The following is a 17068-nucleotide window of genomic DNA, read 5'->3' as shown; positions in this document are numbered from 1 at the left end:
AGCAATGCAGCAGAATGTATTTCACCTATTTCGAGTTAACCCCAACTTTGGTTTTGCTCTTCTCTAAGGAAACCTGAAACTCTATCACCAGTTACTACGACACTTCTCGGTGTCAGATGCAGGGTAGACACGGAATCTTATCAGCTGCATTTACTCTTTTCCCCCTACACCATGCTGCCTCCATGTGGACGAATGAAAGGTTGTTGCTAATTCATTCCAACTGTAGAAAATTGTAGGACGCTCCTGGGGTGGGAAGATCTTCTGGAGAATGAAATGGCAACCTACTCCAGTATTCTTCCTGGAAAATTCCATGGGCAGAGGAGCCTGGCAGGCTACAGTCCATGGGGCTGTAAAGGGTAGGACATGACTGAATGAGCACTGAACACTCATATGTAGTGCAGGAAGCTAATATGTGTTCAAGTTGATGTGTTCCCAGAACTAGGAAGCATATTGGTTTTGGATGCTTTTTTTCCAGGTTGTATTAGATGTGGACGGGCATCCTGTTTTCTGGGCATTGATTACCAACTCCAGCAAACAAACAGAAGGGGATGGGCTCACTGATTGCTGACTTTACAGAATCAACAGAGGGCAGGACTGGTTGCCTCCTGGCCACAATGCTGGGTTTTTCAGGGGCCTCCACCCAGCAGCCTTACTCAGCATTCCTCTGATGCATTTGCCCTTTTGCCCTAAGTTCCTGCTCCCTGTGCAAACAGGAGACCCCAGTCTTCTCTGTTTCCTGTGGCCTCCAATTCTGGGCAAAGAGAGCATGAGTAGAACCCAGCCTCTGTTCTGTTCTGTCTAAGGAAGCCAGAAAGACTGCTGTGGAAGCTGTGCAGTTTGGGTGGAGAGAAGGAGCAGGGGCTGATTCGCAGCCATTGCCCAGTCAATCTCTGCACCTAGGTTTCCACCCACGTTCTTCCTCCTTCTCCAACCACAGCCCCAGAGAAGGGATGTTTTCATGTTGCACAAGAAGCAGCATCTGCTTGGCCAATTTTGTGCCTACGCTGGGGCTAGAGGGGTACTTTTTTCCCTACTCTGTTCCATCTCTGACTTCTTCCCTCCCTAATCACATGTCTTCTAATCTGGTAGCACAGGGTCTGGGCAGTAAACCTGAATCAGTGATGAAGCAGACATCACAATCAGGGTGCAGTCTTCCCTCCTAGTTAATAAGTGAAAGTGTTAGTTGCTCAGTCATGTAAAACTCTTTGTGACCCTGTGGACTGTATCCCACCAGGCTCCTCTGTCCGTGGGATTTTCCAGGCAAGAAAACTGGAGTGGGTAGCCACTCCCTTCTCCAGGGGATCTTCCCAACCCAGGGATCAAGGCCAGGTCTGCATTGCAGGCAGATTCCTTACCATCTGAGCCACCAGGGAAGCCCCTGCTAGTTGACACCCTCTAATTGTATGAGTGACTCTCCTTCTTCTCTTCCTAGACATGAGGGAGAGATTCTCCACCACCCCAACCCCTGAGGGGTATTCCCATCTGACTATGTGGGTAGTATTTTTTTTTTTGAAAACTATTGTCCCCCAAAGGCCACCTCTCTCCTTTCCAGACCTCCTAAATGAGACTAGTATGGCAGTGGTGGTGGGTAGTAGGGCTCTCAGCAAGCCTCTGGGCAAAGTGGTTGGTTAGACTGCTGGTGGTCTGCTGAAGTCAGAATGCAGGGTCCTTAGGGTTCCCTTTGTTCTTAACTCTGGATTTAGTAGTCAGTTCCCAGAAAAGGGGACCCCACATGCAGACCCACAGAGTCGCCATGAAAAAGTTTCAGAAGAGTTCTAACCAAAACCATTTGTGATCACATGTGTGGCTCAGACTTTGTTTCCAATTGTCAACTGCTTTCTTTGTTTTTCCATGTAGTACCTCTGGGGTTTGCCATACGGCAGTTTACCTAGGAAAACGGTTCCCAGGGCTGAGGAGGCATCAGCAGCCAACTTTGGTGTCCTGTATGACTTCAATGTAAGTATCCCCACATAGCTGTGTGGTGACAGATTTTTCCGTATTCTGTAATTCCATGGCCCCTATTCTGTAGCTGAATAAAGGTCTTAAGAGAGAGGGCTCTGCCCCCTTTAAAAAAAAAAAGAAAAAGGAAGGAAGAGCAAATGGAGTTTAGGAATATGATAAGATGATTAAATGGGAATATAGATTATTGAATGAACATTCAGTTCAGTTACTTAGTCATGTCTGACTCTTTTTAACCCCTGGACTGCAGCACACCAGGCTTCCCTCTCCCTCACCAACCCCTGAAGCTTGCTCAAACTCATTTCCATTGAGTCGGTGATGCCATCCAACCATCTCATCCTCTGTCTCCCCCTTCTCCTCCTGTCTTCAATCTTTCCCAGCATCAGGGTCTTTTCAAATGAGTCAACACTTTGCATCAGGTGGGCAAAGTTTTGGAGTTTCAGCTTCAACATCAGTCCTTCCAATGAATATTCAAGACTGATTTCCTTTAGGATGGACTGGTTGGATCTCCTTGCTGTCCAAGGGACTCTCAAGAGTCTTCTCCAACACCACAGTTCAAAAGCATCAATTCTTCAGTGCTCAGCTTTCTTTATGGTCCGACTCCCATATCCATACATGACTACTGGAAAAATCATAGCTTTGATTAAACGGATCTGTGTTGGCAAAATAATGTCTCTGCTTTTTAATATGCTGTCTAGGTTGGTCATAACTTTCCTTCCAAGGAGCAAGCATCTTTTAATTTCATGGCTGCAGTCACCATCAGCAGTGATTTTGGAGACTCCCCCACCCCCCAAACAGCCTCTCACTGTTTCCATTGTTTCCCCATCTATTTGCCATTAAGTGATGGGACTGGATGCCATGATCTTAGCTTTCTTCCTTTAAATATTATTGTCACTGTTTGGAAAAGGACAAAGCAAGAGTTTGCAAATGTGCTTTTTGGAATATCTTGTTGTATTCCTCAGGTTTTGATATTTTGTATTAGCGTCTTCCCCTCTTACACATGTCCATTTTGCATTACTAAAGAGTCAATACTAAATAAAACAAGAGTTAAACAAAACCAAATTCTAACTTTTATATAAAATGAAAATGATTATTACTCAATTGTGATACCCAAATAAGCATTATTCAATCATAGCACTAAAATGAGTATTACACTTTGAGCTCCCCTGGGTGGGGATTATTATGGCAGGGATTCATTTTTGCCCATCATTTTGGAGCATGATTCAAGTCTGTGACAATGATTCAATTCTACACATTCTTCTTAAACGTGTAGTGGCCAGATTAGAGATGTTCTGAAGTGTATAGGATCAGAAAATAGGATGGTGGAGATTGGGGAATTAATAATTCAGGAATCTTTGAAGGGTAGCAAATGAGAATAAAATTTTATGTAGAGTGGGGAATGAAGGAAGGAGAGAAAAATGATCGTCTTCATATTTATATTATTAATATGCATATTTCAGAGATGTTTTGAATTCTGCCCTCAACCTCTCTAAATTGTGAGTTTCCTAAAGAAGGGATAACATCTGCTGCATCTTCGTTGAAGCCCTTGACATAATACTCAACCATCGAGACTTCATGAATCTTGTTTCCTGGGAATCCTGAGCAAGGGGGAGGATTTGTAGAGCACTGAAATAAGAATCAAAGAATTTAATTGATGTGAGCAGTACCAGCAAATGTAAACTTTAGGAAAGTTTTCCAGCCTCTGACTCAACAAGCAGCTATAGAATAAGCGCAAGCAGAGTGACAGCCTCAACTTTGTGGCCTTTGGAATTCTAATTTACACCTGTCAGTTGGAATTTTCCCTTAAATTCAATGTTTATTAAATATAAACATGCCCTGGTTTTACAAAGATGAATGTGACATGGTTCTTGACCTCAAGGTAATTATGACAGTAGAAGAAAGCTCTTACACAGGCAACTAGTATACCATGTGTTCTGCACTTAGTAAAATGAAGGAGAAAAAAATACCGGGGAGCCCTGAGGAAGCAGGTTGTTTATTTTGCTTGCGTGTCTGGATTTCAGAGAAGTTATGGCCTTTGAGTTAGATTTGACTTCTTATCTTTTATTTCTCCTTTCTATTACTTCTACTTCTTCCATTTCTCCCTCTCTCTCCTTCCCCCCCATTTACATTTCAATTAATTTATTACTATGCAACCCACTCCAGTACTCTTGCCTGGAAAATCCCATGAACCAAGGAGCCTGGTGGCGCTAAGAGTCGGGCACGACTGAGCAATTTCACTTTCACTTTTCACGAATTGGAGAAGGAAATGGCAACCCACTCCAGTATTCTTGTCTGGAGAACCCCAGGGACAGAGGAGCCTAGTGGGCTGCCGTCTATGGGGTCACACAGAGTCGGACACGACTGAAGTGACTTAGCAGCATGCATCCCCCATACGATTTTTATTTCTCATTCTCTTCCTCTGATTAGTAACATAATAAGCTTCCAGTCTGATTAATAAGACCAACAACTAATAATATTACTGGCATTTTCTGATGTTTTAGTCATATCAGGGAAAGGAAGAACTAAAAGTATGAATAAAAGGCATTTTGACTTTTAAACACATCTTTTTGAAGTTTCTACACTTACAAATTTGTCAAGTAACTGAAATGAAACAATGTCCATTTTGCAAACAATGTCTGTTTGAGATTTTTAGAGGTATTAATTAGCGAAGAAAGACAAAGAGGAAGGTGGCGCTGGGAGAGTTGCTAAGGAGTGGACTAGAGAGTCTAGGAGGTGAGCACGGGAGGAGACTAGAGGAAAGGTTTGGGGAATGAATATATTTTCTAAAATTTTTATTACTGCCCTCAACAGCTTTCTCCTGTTCAGTTTGGTGAAATATTATTTTTTAATTGTGCACCAGATCTTAGTTGTGGCATGCAGCATCTGGATCTAGCTCCCTGACCAGGGCCTGAACCCATGCCCTCTGCACTGGGATCACAGAGTCTCAGCCACTGAACCACTAAGGAACTTCCCAGTTTGGTGAAATACTATTTACTGTGGATAGAGGAAGATGGAAACTGGAAGATCCTATAATTCACTTAGGCCAACCTAGAAATTATTCTAAGGCCATGAGAGATTATTGAAAGGTCAAGAAAAAAAGTCATTAAAGTAATGGTATGCACTTATTTCTTTCTTAATTTTTTTCTGAGGACTGTGATCACTCAATTGTTTGACATATCACAAATAAGAGACTTAAGAGAGTAATGAGAGTTTTAATCCCAGAGAGACTTTCTATCCCATGTCTCACATTAAAAAGTTAGGGAAACGTTGAGTCATAGAAGCATGTTTAAGGTCTTATGGCTAATAAAAGCCTCTTAATCTAGTGTTCTTTCTCTGTCTTGTATCACATCAGTCATTTTTTGGTCATAATTTCCAACATCCTTCTCATTGACAATTTCTGGAACACAGACTGACTCCATTTAATGCTGTATCTTGCAAGGGGAAAAGCAGTTGAGCGGTTGGATCCTTTTTCCACCTTTTGTGATAAACATGCAATTCCTAAATTAGCTTCTCAAGTAGAAAGGTTCAATATTTAACCTTGCCTGAATTCTTTACTTGCTGCTCTGAACAGTTACTTCATAGAGATGTCCTCTCTGTATTATCAAATGATCTAACTGGACAGCCCACTATTTCATCTATCATAGTACCATGGCGGAAACCTTTGGCCAGATATCCTTGAGGTCCCTGGAAACCCAGAATTCTGTACTTCCAAAGAGCTTAGAGATGCCAGGAGAAAAAGTTTTAGGCTCAGGGTAGAGATGACTGGTGCCTAAATGGTCTCATCAGAACACGAGCTTTTTTTCCTTCATTTAAGAATGTTAATATATCAGATTAGGTAAGCAGTGTCATTTAGACACAGGTAAAGAAAAGCAAAATCAACTTATAGAACACTGTAAAATAGATGCAAGCATGACCTCTTGTGGTAGAAGATCCTATAAGTCGGGAAGGATCAGAAAATTTTCAGGGTGGAGGTGGCAAGTCTGTGGGGAGCTGCTTCTCTGTTGAGTTTATGTTAGAACCTTGGAATGTCTCTCTGGACGCTCCCCCTCCTCACTCAGAAGTATCCCCTTGGAGCTCATCCAAATTCCCTTTAATTAATAGCAGTTGAGTACCATTTGATATATGCAAGGCCAGCCAGTCTCATGGACTCTCAAATTCACCATTTACAAAGCACCATATTTTCAATTTATTTTCGTTATATACCCAGTGGTGGGTCTTACTGGGTAAAAGGAAAGTATATTTTATTAAAATAGTAAGAAATAGGAAGGTGGTATAATATGGATATTATGAATCAAATTGACAGAAATAGTATTATTTGAAGCAATAGAATTAGAACAGGTTTAAGTCAGTAAGAAGAGGATGTCTTTGTTGGCATGATATTTGGAGACACAAGAATGATGTAGGAATGATGAAGATCTATAGAGCTTTGATATTCTTGTGAGAGAGACAGGGTGGAACTGAGGTGGAATTTGGAATGAGCTTGTGCTGTTATTAGACAGTGAGATCATGTGAGTAAAGATTTGAGCTGTGAGTTAAGGGAAATGGATTTAGCTTTCCAGCTTGAGGGCATTTTGTACATTGTGGATGGAGATAAATGATGAGTTAAACTTTGTCTTCCCTTTTCCCCTGGTCATCATAGATATGGGAGATATGGAGAGGAGAGGAGAGTTTATACCCATTATGTATTAAACAGGCACATACATTAAATTTTATCTTTCTATAACAACGCTTCAAGATGAAGATCAATAATCTTTTTATATTTGAGGAGATTGGGACTCAGGAAGGTTCACTGGTTTCCCAAAGACGGCAGAGGTAATTAAAGAAGGTATTGAAATTCAAACTAAAATGTGGCTGACAATGTAAAATTGTTTGTTTTACTCTAACATATCATCTCAAGCCTATGTCTTCTGCCCACTTTTGCCACATCTCATTTTTGAGTTCTATCCTCAAAGCAGACTGTCACAAACGGTCTAAATGTTGATAAACAGCAGGTTAGGTCCTTGTTTTATTGGCATCAATGTTTCTTTTAAGTAGTGATCTTCTAAAGCGAGGGCACCCTCTCTCAGATAGTCTCAGTTCTCGAAGTTCCTTCATCTCTTACTGTACCAGCCACATTTAGAAGAGATATTTTTGTGATTCACATATGGAATGATGCATTTTTTCTTTAGAAATGTTTCAGTAGTTCAAATGCATCTTTGTTTTTAGAGAGCTCCTCTTTTTAAAATTGAGGTAAAATTGACCAAAACATTATATTCATTTTAAGGTATGTAGCATCATGATTTAGTATTTTTATATATGTTGCAAATGGTTACCACAATAAGTCTAGTTATGACTCTTACTGTACATAACATAGTTACTGAATTTGTTTTTCTTGTGATGAGAAATTTTAAGATTCACTCTGTCTGCTGAAAACAATGCGTAACCTAAAAGTTGAAAATTATGCTTTATTCAGTAGCTTTACTGAGATTCATAGCCTGGGGTGGCAGTCTCTCAGATTGCTCTGGGGATTGTTCCAATGAGGTAAGGGAAGTGTCAGGATATGTAGGAGTCTTTGCTGGGAAAAAAACCAAAAACAAAATGCAGCCCGTATAGTGGACCATAAAAGGATACTGCTAGTCACAAAAAAGCAAACCTCTCAAGTTAATAATTTTAGTGCATTTGTTTGTATGAGGAAGTTGCAAGAGTCTGGTTTCATTGAAATGATTCATTTCTGAACTATATGGCCTGGTATCCTATTTTTCTCTCCTGAATTGTCTTAAAAGTGTATGGTTGAGGGTACCTGCAGTGGCGAATGGCTTGATGGCTGCAATGTCCTCTGTTTACTGAAACGGTGGGCAGCTTTGTCCATGATTCTTTTAGCAGTTTTCAGATATGCAATACAGTATTATTAACTACGGTCACCATGCTGTGTGTTATATCTCCATGACTTCCTTATTTTATAATTGGAAGTTTGGATTTTTTACCTCCCTTTACCCATGTCACTGTCTTTTGAAGGAAGTCTTAGCAGCTGCTGTATTGTTGTTGATGGTATCTACTCTTGAGACCCCCACTGGGGGTAGCCCACCAGACTCCTCTGTCCTGGACTTTCCCAGGCAAGAATACTGGAGTGGGTTGCCATTTCCTTCTCCAGAGGATCTTCTCAACCCAGGGATTGAGCCTGTGTCTCCTGCATTGCAGGCAGTCTATTCATTACCCACTGAGCCACCAAGGAAGCCCATATTGGGATTACTTAGTTTCAGCAAGTTTCACAGCATGGCCCCTTAGCCAAGGCTATTGTCTCAGCCTAGCCCAAAGCTGACCCGCAGACTCTGAACTCCTAGAACATAAATAATTCCCTAGTGAGGGCAAAAGTATTACCCCATGCCAGGCTGCTAAGCCTCTTGTAGATTCCCAAATCCATCCAGAGATATGGCTCTTCCCTGTAATGGAGATACTAAGGTTGGAAGGGGTGAGCATCCTCTCACCTGTGTACATGATGAGACTCCTATAAAGGCTGCACTGAACAGAGGCAGGTGCCGCTCAGGCATATGGTGCTGGGATTGGCAGCATCTAAGGGCTGTTCACCCCTGGCTTCCACATTTGCTTCATTTCCTCAATGTCCAGTGCAGATCTCTCTGATTCAACAGGCTCATTTAGTTTGGTTTAAAATGAGGCATATCAAATTCTGCTCCCATTCATAGGTCTTTTTCTTGCTTCATACTTAACCTACTATTTCTGGACTTGTTTATGACACTTTTTTATAGCCTGTAGCAGGAAAGATCCCTGGGTCTACTCTTAGCTTTCTTGGTATCCTTTTGTTCTCCTGAATTTGGAGAACTGATTCCTTGGGATCTTCTTTCTTTGCTTCAGCAACAACTCCTATTATTCAGCATCTCCTTTAAGCTGTACCTGCCAAACCAAAGATGAGCTTTCTTTTTGCAAAACTTTGGGATGCCTATGATCCTAATACTATACTTACAACATGAAAATGTTGTTTTCTTCTTTAGAAATAATCACAGAAACAAGTCTTCTCATTAATTAAGTGAACATTTATTGAAGGTTTGCCAGGTGCCAGTTGTGTGCCAGGCATTAAGGAAAGTTGAACAAAAACCAACAAAACCTCTGTAATCAAATAATCATAGAAATAAATGTGATTGCAACTGTGCCATGTGCTATGAAAGAAAGCTGACCAGTGTTAAGAGAACATGTATCAGGGAAGCTTGGGTTATGGCCTAAGAGAGGGAGGTGGATAAGAGCAGGAGTTTTTCTGAGAAAGTAACATTTGAATTGGGCTTTGAAGAACCAGAGAGAATAGACATTCTAGGCAGTGAGAACAGCATCTGCAAATGTCCTGTGATGAGAAAGGGTTGCCTTATTTAAAGGACAGAGTGAAGGCTGGTGAAACTAAAGCTGAGAATGTGAAGGGGCATCAAGGACAGATATCGTTAGAGAAATAAAAGGATAGTAAAACATGTGAGACCATCTAGAATCTAGATCATAACACTTTACTTTTTCTCAGAGTAATTGAAAAGAATTTGAGTGGTGAGTGAGTAGTGACATTATCAAACTTGGATTTTGAAAAGATCAACAGGTTGGAGAAAGGTAAGATTAATGTGAGGAGACCAAAGGAGAGTCTATCAATATGTCCAGAGGTGAGAGACTAAGATTGTTTAGAAGAGCTCAGTTTACCTGGAAGGAATTTGTTAAGGAATTTGCTAGAACTATATCTAAATATTGGCACCAACCTAATAGGCCGAGCTTGGTAAATTCAGCTGAAAGGAAGAGTTGTTGAGTTAGATTAGAACCTTGCAACCTACTAAATTATATTCTGTGATATAAACAAGAAACCCCAAGTTATCAGTCTAACTTCAGCTGTGACAAATAGATTACTTCAGTTTACAAATTTTTGAAAGCAATTCAGTAAAAACTCTAACCAATATTTCATCATCATATATCACTTATGGATATTATTTGCTTATATATTGTACTTGAAATTATTTACATTTGATAATCTTAAATATTTGAAATAAAATATATGCTGTTCATACTGGATTTTTAAACTTCTGAATTTAAGTTTTTTCTAAGCCATTTCAATATTTCCTCTACATTTTTGGGGTAGTTTTATTTCCTCAAAAACTCCTTTTAAAATACTAAGATAATACTGAAGTGTTCCCAGTACAACCTGTGGCTAGATAACTACCCACATCATTTTTCGTGTATGACTTGACATTTCATGACTTTAAAGAAGTAGTGGGCAGATTTATATAGAATGACAAAACCCCATAATATAGTCCCTTTAATCTCCTCTTGTGAAATAAAATATCATTTTTCCTATGTAGAAAGAAATCACATGTAGCATCTCATTTTATAGCACCGGGATTGTCTCATTTATGAGTTTTAGGCAATTAGACAGTAGGAATAATTGAAGAGTTTTGTCAGATATTTTCTTGGTGTTTTGACTCATTTAATCCCAACATAAGATCATTATTTTCATGTTTCTGTCTTGAATGATTTACTCTATTTTATTAAAATGAGTAGTAGCAGAATGATAGAAAAGGGTGGTTTAGACGACAATTTGAAGGAGCTTAACTTAACTGAGGATTGCTAATGACTACCAGAAGCAATTTCTCTGTTCATTTAATCATTCCACAAAGATGAGTGTGGGATGCTAGAAATACAAAGATGATATATACTCCTTGTCTACAGGGACATTATGGTCTATTTGGACATGCAAACAAATGAATGCCATACAAGGTGACAATCTCAAGCTCACAGATGTATGTCCTGGGCACATGGAGGCATAATGAAGGAGGATTCAGTTTACTGGCTTTCTGAGAGGATCCAGTAAACAGTAACTCTTTCTGATCTGAATTCTAAATTGGAAAGGCGAGCCACGTTAATTCATTGACCTATCAGAGACATCACTATATCTTCCCTGGGGTGGAGTGAGTAAAACCTAGAGGAGGGATGGGATGAAGTTCTTCTAGTGGCACTTTGTGCAAATGAAAGAAGCAATCATTCATTTCCGCATACACCTGACTGGGGTCTAGAGGTCAGAGAAGTCTTTACAAAGGTATTTTCACCTAATTTTAAAGAAACAGTAGGAATAACCTAGGCTCTGAAATGGGGAGAATAACAGGGAATAGTATTCTTAGCAGACGGATCTGTATGTACAAAGGTATGGAGGCAATAGACAGTGCTGTGCACTCAGTATCTGTGAGTGATTCAGCCAAGCTGGTGTGTAAGGAGAGATAAGAGTGGTGGAAGATGAGCGTGCCACACGAAAAACAAGGGTGTAATCAGGCAGGACTGTCTCATTCATTATGCTGAAGACTCAGACTTTATTTACTAGGCAGTGGAGAACATGACGGTTTTGAATTAGGATAGAAACATGGTCAGAGTTACCCTTTAGAAGACTCTCTGTCAATATGGTATGGGTTTGTTTTCATAAGTTGAAGGCTGCTGCTGCTGCTAAGTCACTTCAGTCGTGTCCAACTCTGTGCGACCCCATGGACGGCAGCCCACCAGGCTCCCCCGTCCCTGGGATTCTCCAGGCAAGAACACTGGAGTGGGTTGCCGTTTCCTTCTCCAAGGCATGAAAGTGAAAAGTGAAAGTGAAGTCGCTCAGTTGTGCCTGACTCTAGCGACCCCATGGACTGCAGCCCACCAGGCTCCTCTGTCCATGGGATTTTCCAGGCAAAAGTACTGCAAGCTGAAGGCAGGGAGTCCTATAAATGGAGGTGGTGTACAGAGAAGGGATGAGTATCAGATATGGTAATGAGGCAGAAACTAAGGGCTTAGTGAGTGGCTGCATGCATCGTATGGGTATAAACATGGGAAGATAGTGAAAATGTCCAAGTTTCTGGCTGAGGTAATCATGGGTTGATGGATCATTTCCTGAGGTAGGAGGGAAAAGCTTTTAAAATGTTTGGGAGAACTTTTAAAATGTACTAAGGTCAAGATTCCTGTGGAACATTCAAGTGGAGTGAGATGTGTAATAGGTGTTGGGCATATGATCTAGAATTTCTACCTTTTTGTCAGTTGTGGATCATGACACAAACGGCAAATGGAATTTTGCTTTACAGAAGCCAGTATGGTTAAAAAGGGATTTGCATGTAGAACTTTTCTTAAGGGTCTATGTAATCCAGTCTCCCATTCCATCTATGTATAACATTTAGCAAATATGTTCTCATTAAAAGTTAGTTAGATAAATAAGTACATGATTACCTGTGACCACATCATCTCGTAGAATGTTATGTCGTGTCGGTGTGTCGATGTGTGTGTCAGTGTCTATGCACTAGGCCAGCAGCAGCATAGCATTCAGACTGAAATTAGAGACTTAGTAGATGATATGCAAGCATGGAACCCAGAATTGGACAAGAAGCTTCTGTGCTCATCTGAAACTTGGCTCTGACTGTGGTTTCCCTGTCACAGATTTGGGGATGGAAGAGTGTTCCCACAGGAAAAGCCATGTGCGCTGACATGGAAACCGAATGGAACCTTGGCTAGGCTAGGAGTCATTGCTATTTTAGTCACTTCCAGATGTCTGCTGTTGGAGTTTTAAGGGAAAGGGATCGACGGATGGCTTGTGGTGCGCCCACCGGGTGGAAGGGAAGGGGGAATCCTCTTTTAAGCCTTTCAGTGTTTTTAAAACCACCCTTCAATATGCTACTGAGAGTGACTGGATAAAGCTTTTAAAAATTGTGCTCTTGAATAGTACCTCCTCTTTTATTTACATGCTTCACTGCATAGGTAGAAATAGGCCAACTGAAGAAACCTTTGTTAAATAATCAGGATTCCAAAAAAAGGGACCTTACCCGCTTTGGTTGTGATCTAATATTTATGTAGTGCCACCATTGAACATATGCTGAATAATACATATGCCAGATGAGTTAGCTGCCCTGGTAGCTATTGTGCTAACCTAACAAGCTCACCAGATGTTTGCTACATATCTCCTTTCTCCTTTTATGTTGTTTTGAAGGTGGCTTTTAATCCCAGTACTGTTGTTGTGAGTTAGAAAAAGAAGTCAGCTTGTAATGTTTATACATGTGAGAATGAGGCCCTTCGAGGATGGGGATGAGAGCCTTTGAAATCTTTTCAAAAGGAGTGTCTGGGGGTCCTGGAACCACTCTGAATCAATCTAGGGGTCCTGGGGCTTCAGTTTCTTTGTTTTCCTGGATAAATAAGACATAAGTATGATGCAAGACCTGGTAGGAAAAGAAAACATAGGAGAAGCAGTATAGCACAGTGGTTAAGTATACAGATTTAAAATTAGACCCAGTTCAGGTTCAGACTGTTGCTAACTAGCTGCGTGAACATGGACAAGTAACTTAACTTCTCTGAAACTCAGTTTCTTCATCAGCAAAGTAGATATAAAGCTTTAGTGTCTTTTTGCAGGTGGAGGGGAGTCATGGTAAATAATACCACATGCGTTGTCAACTCAGGTTGTGAGCTAACCAGAAATAGGACAAACAGACAGATGGAGGTCAACATGTCACGTTTATCATTGTTAAAGCTGGGATATTGAAGAATGTGCATCTTTTCACCGGCAAATGAGCTTCAGAACAGACTGTCCTACCCAGCTGTCCTAGACCAGGACAGGGTGCCCCTCACAGGGACAGAACACAGAGGGTGACCTCAAAGGAGGAGGAAGAGTGGTTCCCCACCTTGTCCCCATTCCTCAGCCATGCTCTACTATCAGATGAGGTTCTCCTCCCTGGAGCCAGTATGAGGCAGTGGAGAGCGGCTGGGAGTGTTGCACTCATGGGTCTTCTCTATATGGAAGGTAACAAAACTAGAGGAAAATGATTGCCCCTAACAGGAGCCACTTCAAGAGGGTGCTTGTGAGGATTCTATAAGATGAAGTATTCAGCAAACTCTAACTGCTCAATAAAGTTCATTTTAATTTATTTTAAAAAAGGATTTATTTATGTTATTTATTCTTTTTGGCTGTACTTCATCTTTGTTGTGGTGTGCGGCCTTCTCACTGTGGTGGCCTCTCTTGCTGGGAGCTCTAGGCTCAGTAGTTTTGGCCCATAGACTTAGTTGCTCCACGGCATGCGTAATTTTCCCAGAGTAGGGATCAAACCCATGTCCCCTGCACTGGCAGGCAATTCTTATCCACTGTGCCACCAGGGAAGTCTCTGCTCAGTCAAGTTTATTGATTGATATTATTACTGCAATTATCCTCTCACTTCACAAAGCATAGTAGTTTTAAATCATTGCCAGAGAGATGAAGTTGAAGAAAAGAGGGGGAAGTAGATGCATAGTAATACAGAAACAATGCCTCCAAACTAAGAGTGAAGAACACAGTGAATGACAGGAGAGAAAGATGAAGAATATTATACGGGAAACAGCATCAAAATATGCCATGTTCTATGTATAGAGAGCAGTTACTTAATTGGCTTTGGAAGACAGTGATGCCAACCCTGGCAGATAATTTTTGGGAAAGAGCATGTAGTTGTATAAATAAACATGCTCATGTGGGGATAATAATTTTGATGAATAGAAGGTTGTATATATTAGTTGCAATGTCATCTCATCTGCTCCTTGTTTTTGCTAAGTATGAGCTGAAACATGGCCTCTGTACCTTACGGAGAACAAATATAACTGTGGCTTAGGTGACTGAAAGTGTAAACCTGCCATGAAACTTTGAGGAAGCACATTTCAGATTTTCCCCCAATATTAAGCAAGCTCTTAAAACTGTAAATCTAATGACACCATGAAGTGTGTTTTGATGTTTCAATCAATGGGCATTTCACGGTAATGGCTCCACAGCTGAGCAAGCCTATATTTGGTTAAAAATCGGATCTATTTAGAAGTCCCTGAGTTTCAAGTAAACCAAGAGGATGTCAGCCAGTGTGGCAGCTGAAACAGTCACTCCATGAAGCAAAACAATAGGGCTCATGTCAGAGCCATCTCCCAAGTTTGAGAATTAATGTCATTTTGTTATTCTTCTTAGAAGTCAATCTTTTTTCTTTGAGTTGCTCTTCACAGCATCTGTTAAGCCGCTTTGTTGTTGCATTTTAGGGCTTGGCTCAATATTCTGTCCTCTTTTATGGCTATTACGACAATAAACGAACAATTGGATGGATGAATTTCAGACTGCCACTCTCCTATTTTCTGGTGGGGATCATGTGCATTGGATACAGTTTTCTGGTTGTCCTTAAAGCGTAAGTTTCATTGATCTCCTGGGAAGCAAGCAATGATTGCTGGAATCAAATGGGAAAGTTAATTTGGGAATTGGATTTTTTTTTTCTGCTTTATGTCTACAGAATGCAGAGTATATAAGAGACAAAATGTGGTTTTAATACCTGTATAAATATTAGACTATTACATTTCCCAAACAGAAGGATTGAAAACAAGGGCAAGCCTGGGTCACAGTGATGGTTGTGTACCTATCCTGTGGTTAAGCTTATTTTAAAATTGTGCTCTTTTGTATTTTAAGGTGTAAGTCAATGTTGCAAACAAGACAGGAAAACAGCTGCTGACCCCTCTTTTAGTGTGCAGAGAGATTTGTGACTTGCAGGATCAGCTCAATAGGCAGAATCTGTTGTTCTTTGTTTATTAAAAAACAACAACAAAAACCCCACAAAAAAACAGAATAATCACTCATCCAAAAAATTTCAGCTGTGTAAGACAGCAGAAACAAATGGCCCTCAACGAGATTGTCATGATCAACTGTGTAATCATATTTTATCTTGGAAGAGGATTTATTAGAACATGGGAAAGAATTTCACTGGGGGAACTGATGAAACTGCCGATTATTTTTTCCCCCTGTTTGAAATATATTGTTAAAACCTCACTTGAAGACACTGCAGGAACCTTGCACAGTCATTTAGGGCTATGAATAACCCAACTTTTAGCTAATTTTCTGAACCAGTTTAGCAGAAGTGTTGAAACATCTCAGTGAAGTCTCCCTTTTATTTAACTATGCACAGGGTAAACTGAGCTTTTGCTTCATTGCAGGGAAGGACCTTTACTTGAAGGTCCAAGTCCTCTTCAGCAGGACCTCTCTAGAGCAGTCTGAAACATGCTTTACATCCTGTCCCTGCCAAACTTATTGGTTCCCCAAGAAAAAACTATCACATTTAGATTTTTAAGCCCTTTCAGAACTTGAAAAAGGCCTTAATGGAGATCCTGTATCCAAAATCTTTATCTATTTGTCCAAGTGTAATCAGAGACCCTAAGTATGTAAAATATCTGTCTACCTGCTAAAATAGTATCTCATTCTAAAAAATCTAACATATTTCTAGCCTTTTAGCCATTTAGATTTGGCAGGATTAAAGTCAAGGGTATCAGTTACATCACACAGGCCTTGGGAGTATCATTTCAAATTGGTCCTTTAGTCTCCATTTTCCCCAAGGAAGCGTGTCTATGGATGTCCAATTCCTCAGCTTCTTTTAGTGACTCTGCAGTGGCTATATACTCTAGTGGTCTCTTGAGCCATTCTGGTGGTGGTTTAGTCACTAAGTTGTGTCTCACTCTTATGATCCCAAGAACAGCAGCCTGCCACGTTCCTCTGTCCATGGGATTCTCCAGGCAAGAATACTGGAGTGGGTTACCATGAGCCATTCTTCATGAATTCAAATACTAGTTCTAGCCCATTATAAAAGAACTTTGACAAATTGTTCAACTGCTATGTTTTCCTGTTCTTGTGCTGTGCTTAGTTGCTTAGTCATTCAGCCATGTCTGACTGTTTGTGACACCATGGACTGTAGCCTGCCAGGCTTCTCTATCCACGGAGAGATGAATTCTTGTCCAGGCAAGAATACTGGAGTAGGTTGCCATGCCCTCCTCCAGGGGATCTTTCCAACCCAGATATCAAACCCAGGTCTCCCACCTTGTAGGCAGATTCTTTACTGTCTCAGCCACCAGGGAAGCCCATGAATACTGGAGTGGGTAGCCTATCCCTTCTTCAGGGGATATTCCCAACCCAGGAATCAAACCAGGGTTTCTTGCATTGCAGGCGGATTCTTTAGCAGCTGAGCTACCAAGGAAACCCTTTCCTATTTCTGATAGAGGTGTAATAACACCTTGATGTTAGGATGGCTATGAGGACAATATGAGTTAATACAGTCAAAGCACTTAGAACATGGCTAGCATATGCTAATTTAACTGTTTTATTAGG

The 17068-nt window shown here is 40.7% G+C and overlaps 1 protein-coding gene across 1 annotated transcript in view; it reads left to right on the top strand.

Annotated features, from left to right (window-relative positions):
* Positions 1-17068, top strand: part of TMC1 (transmembrane channel like 1) — a 150107-nt gene that overhangs the window by 84619 nt on the left and 48420 nt on the right. The window contains exons 10-11 of the mRNA XM_069576358.1: positions 1858-1956; positions 14968-15110. Coding sequence (XP_069432459.1) covers positions 1858-1956; positions 14968-15110 — 242 coding nt within the window. The remainder of the gene's footprint in view (positions 1-1857; positions 1957-14967; positions 15111-17068) is intronic.

Source organism: Ovis canadensis, chromosome 2 (assembly GCF_042477335.2).
Source record: "Ovis canadensis isolate MfBH-ARS-UI-01 breed Bighorn chromosome 2, ARS-UI_OviCan_v2, whole genome shotgun sequence".
Lineage (NCBI taxonomy): Eukaryota > Metazoa > Chordata > Mammalia > Artiodactyla > Bovidae > Ovis > Ovis canadensis.
The sequence above is the reverse complement of the archived record's forward strand: the minus strand, read 5'-3'. Positions and strand labels throughout refer to the sequence as shown.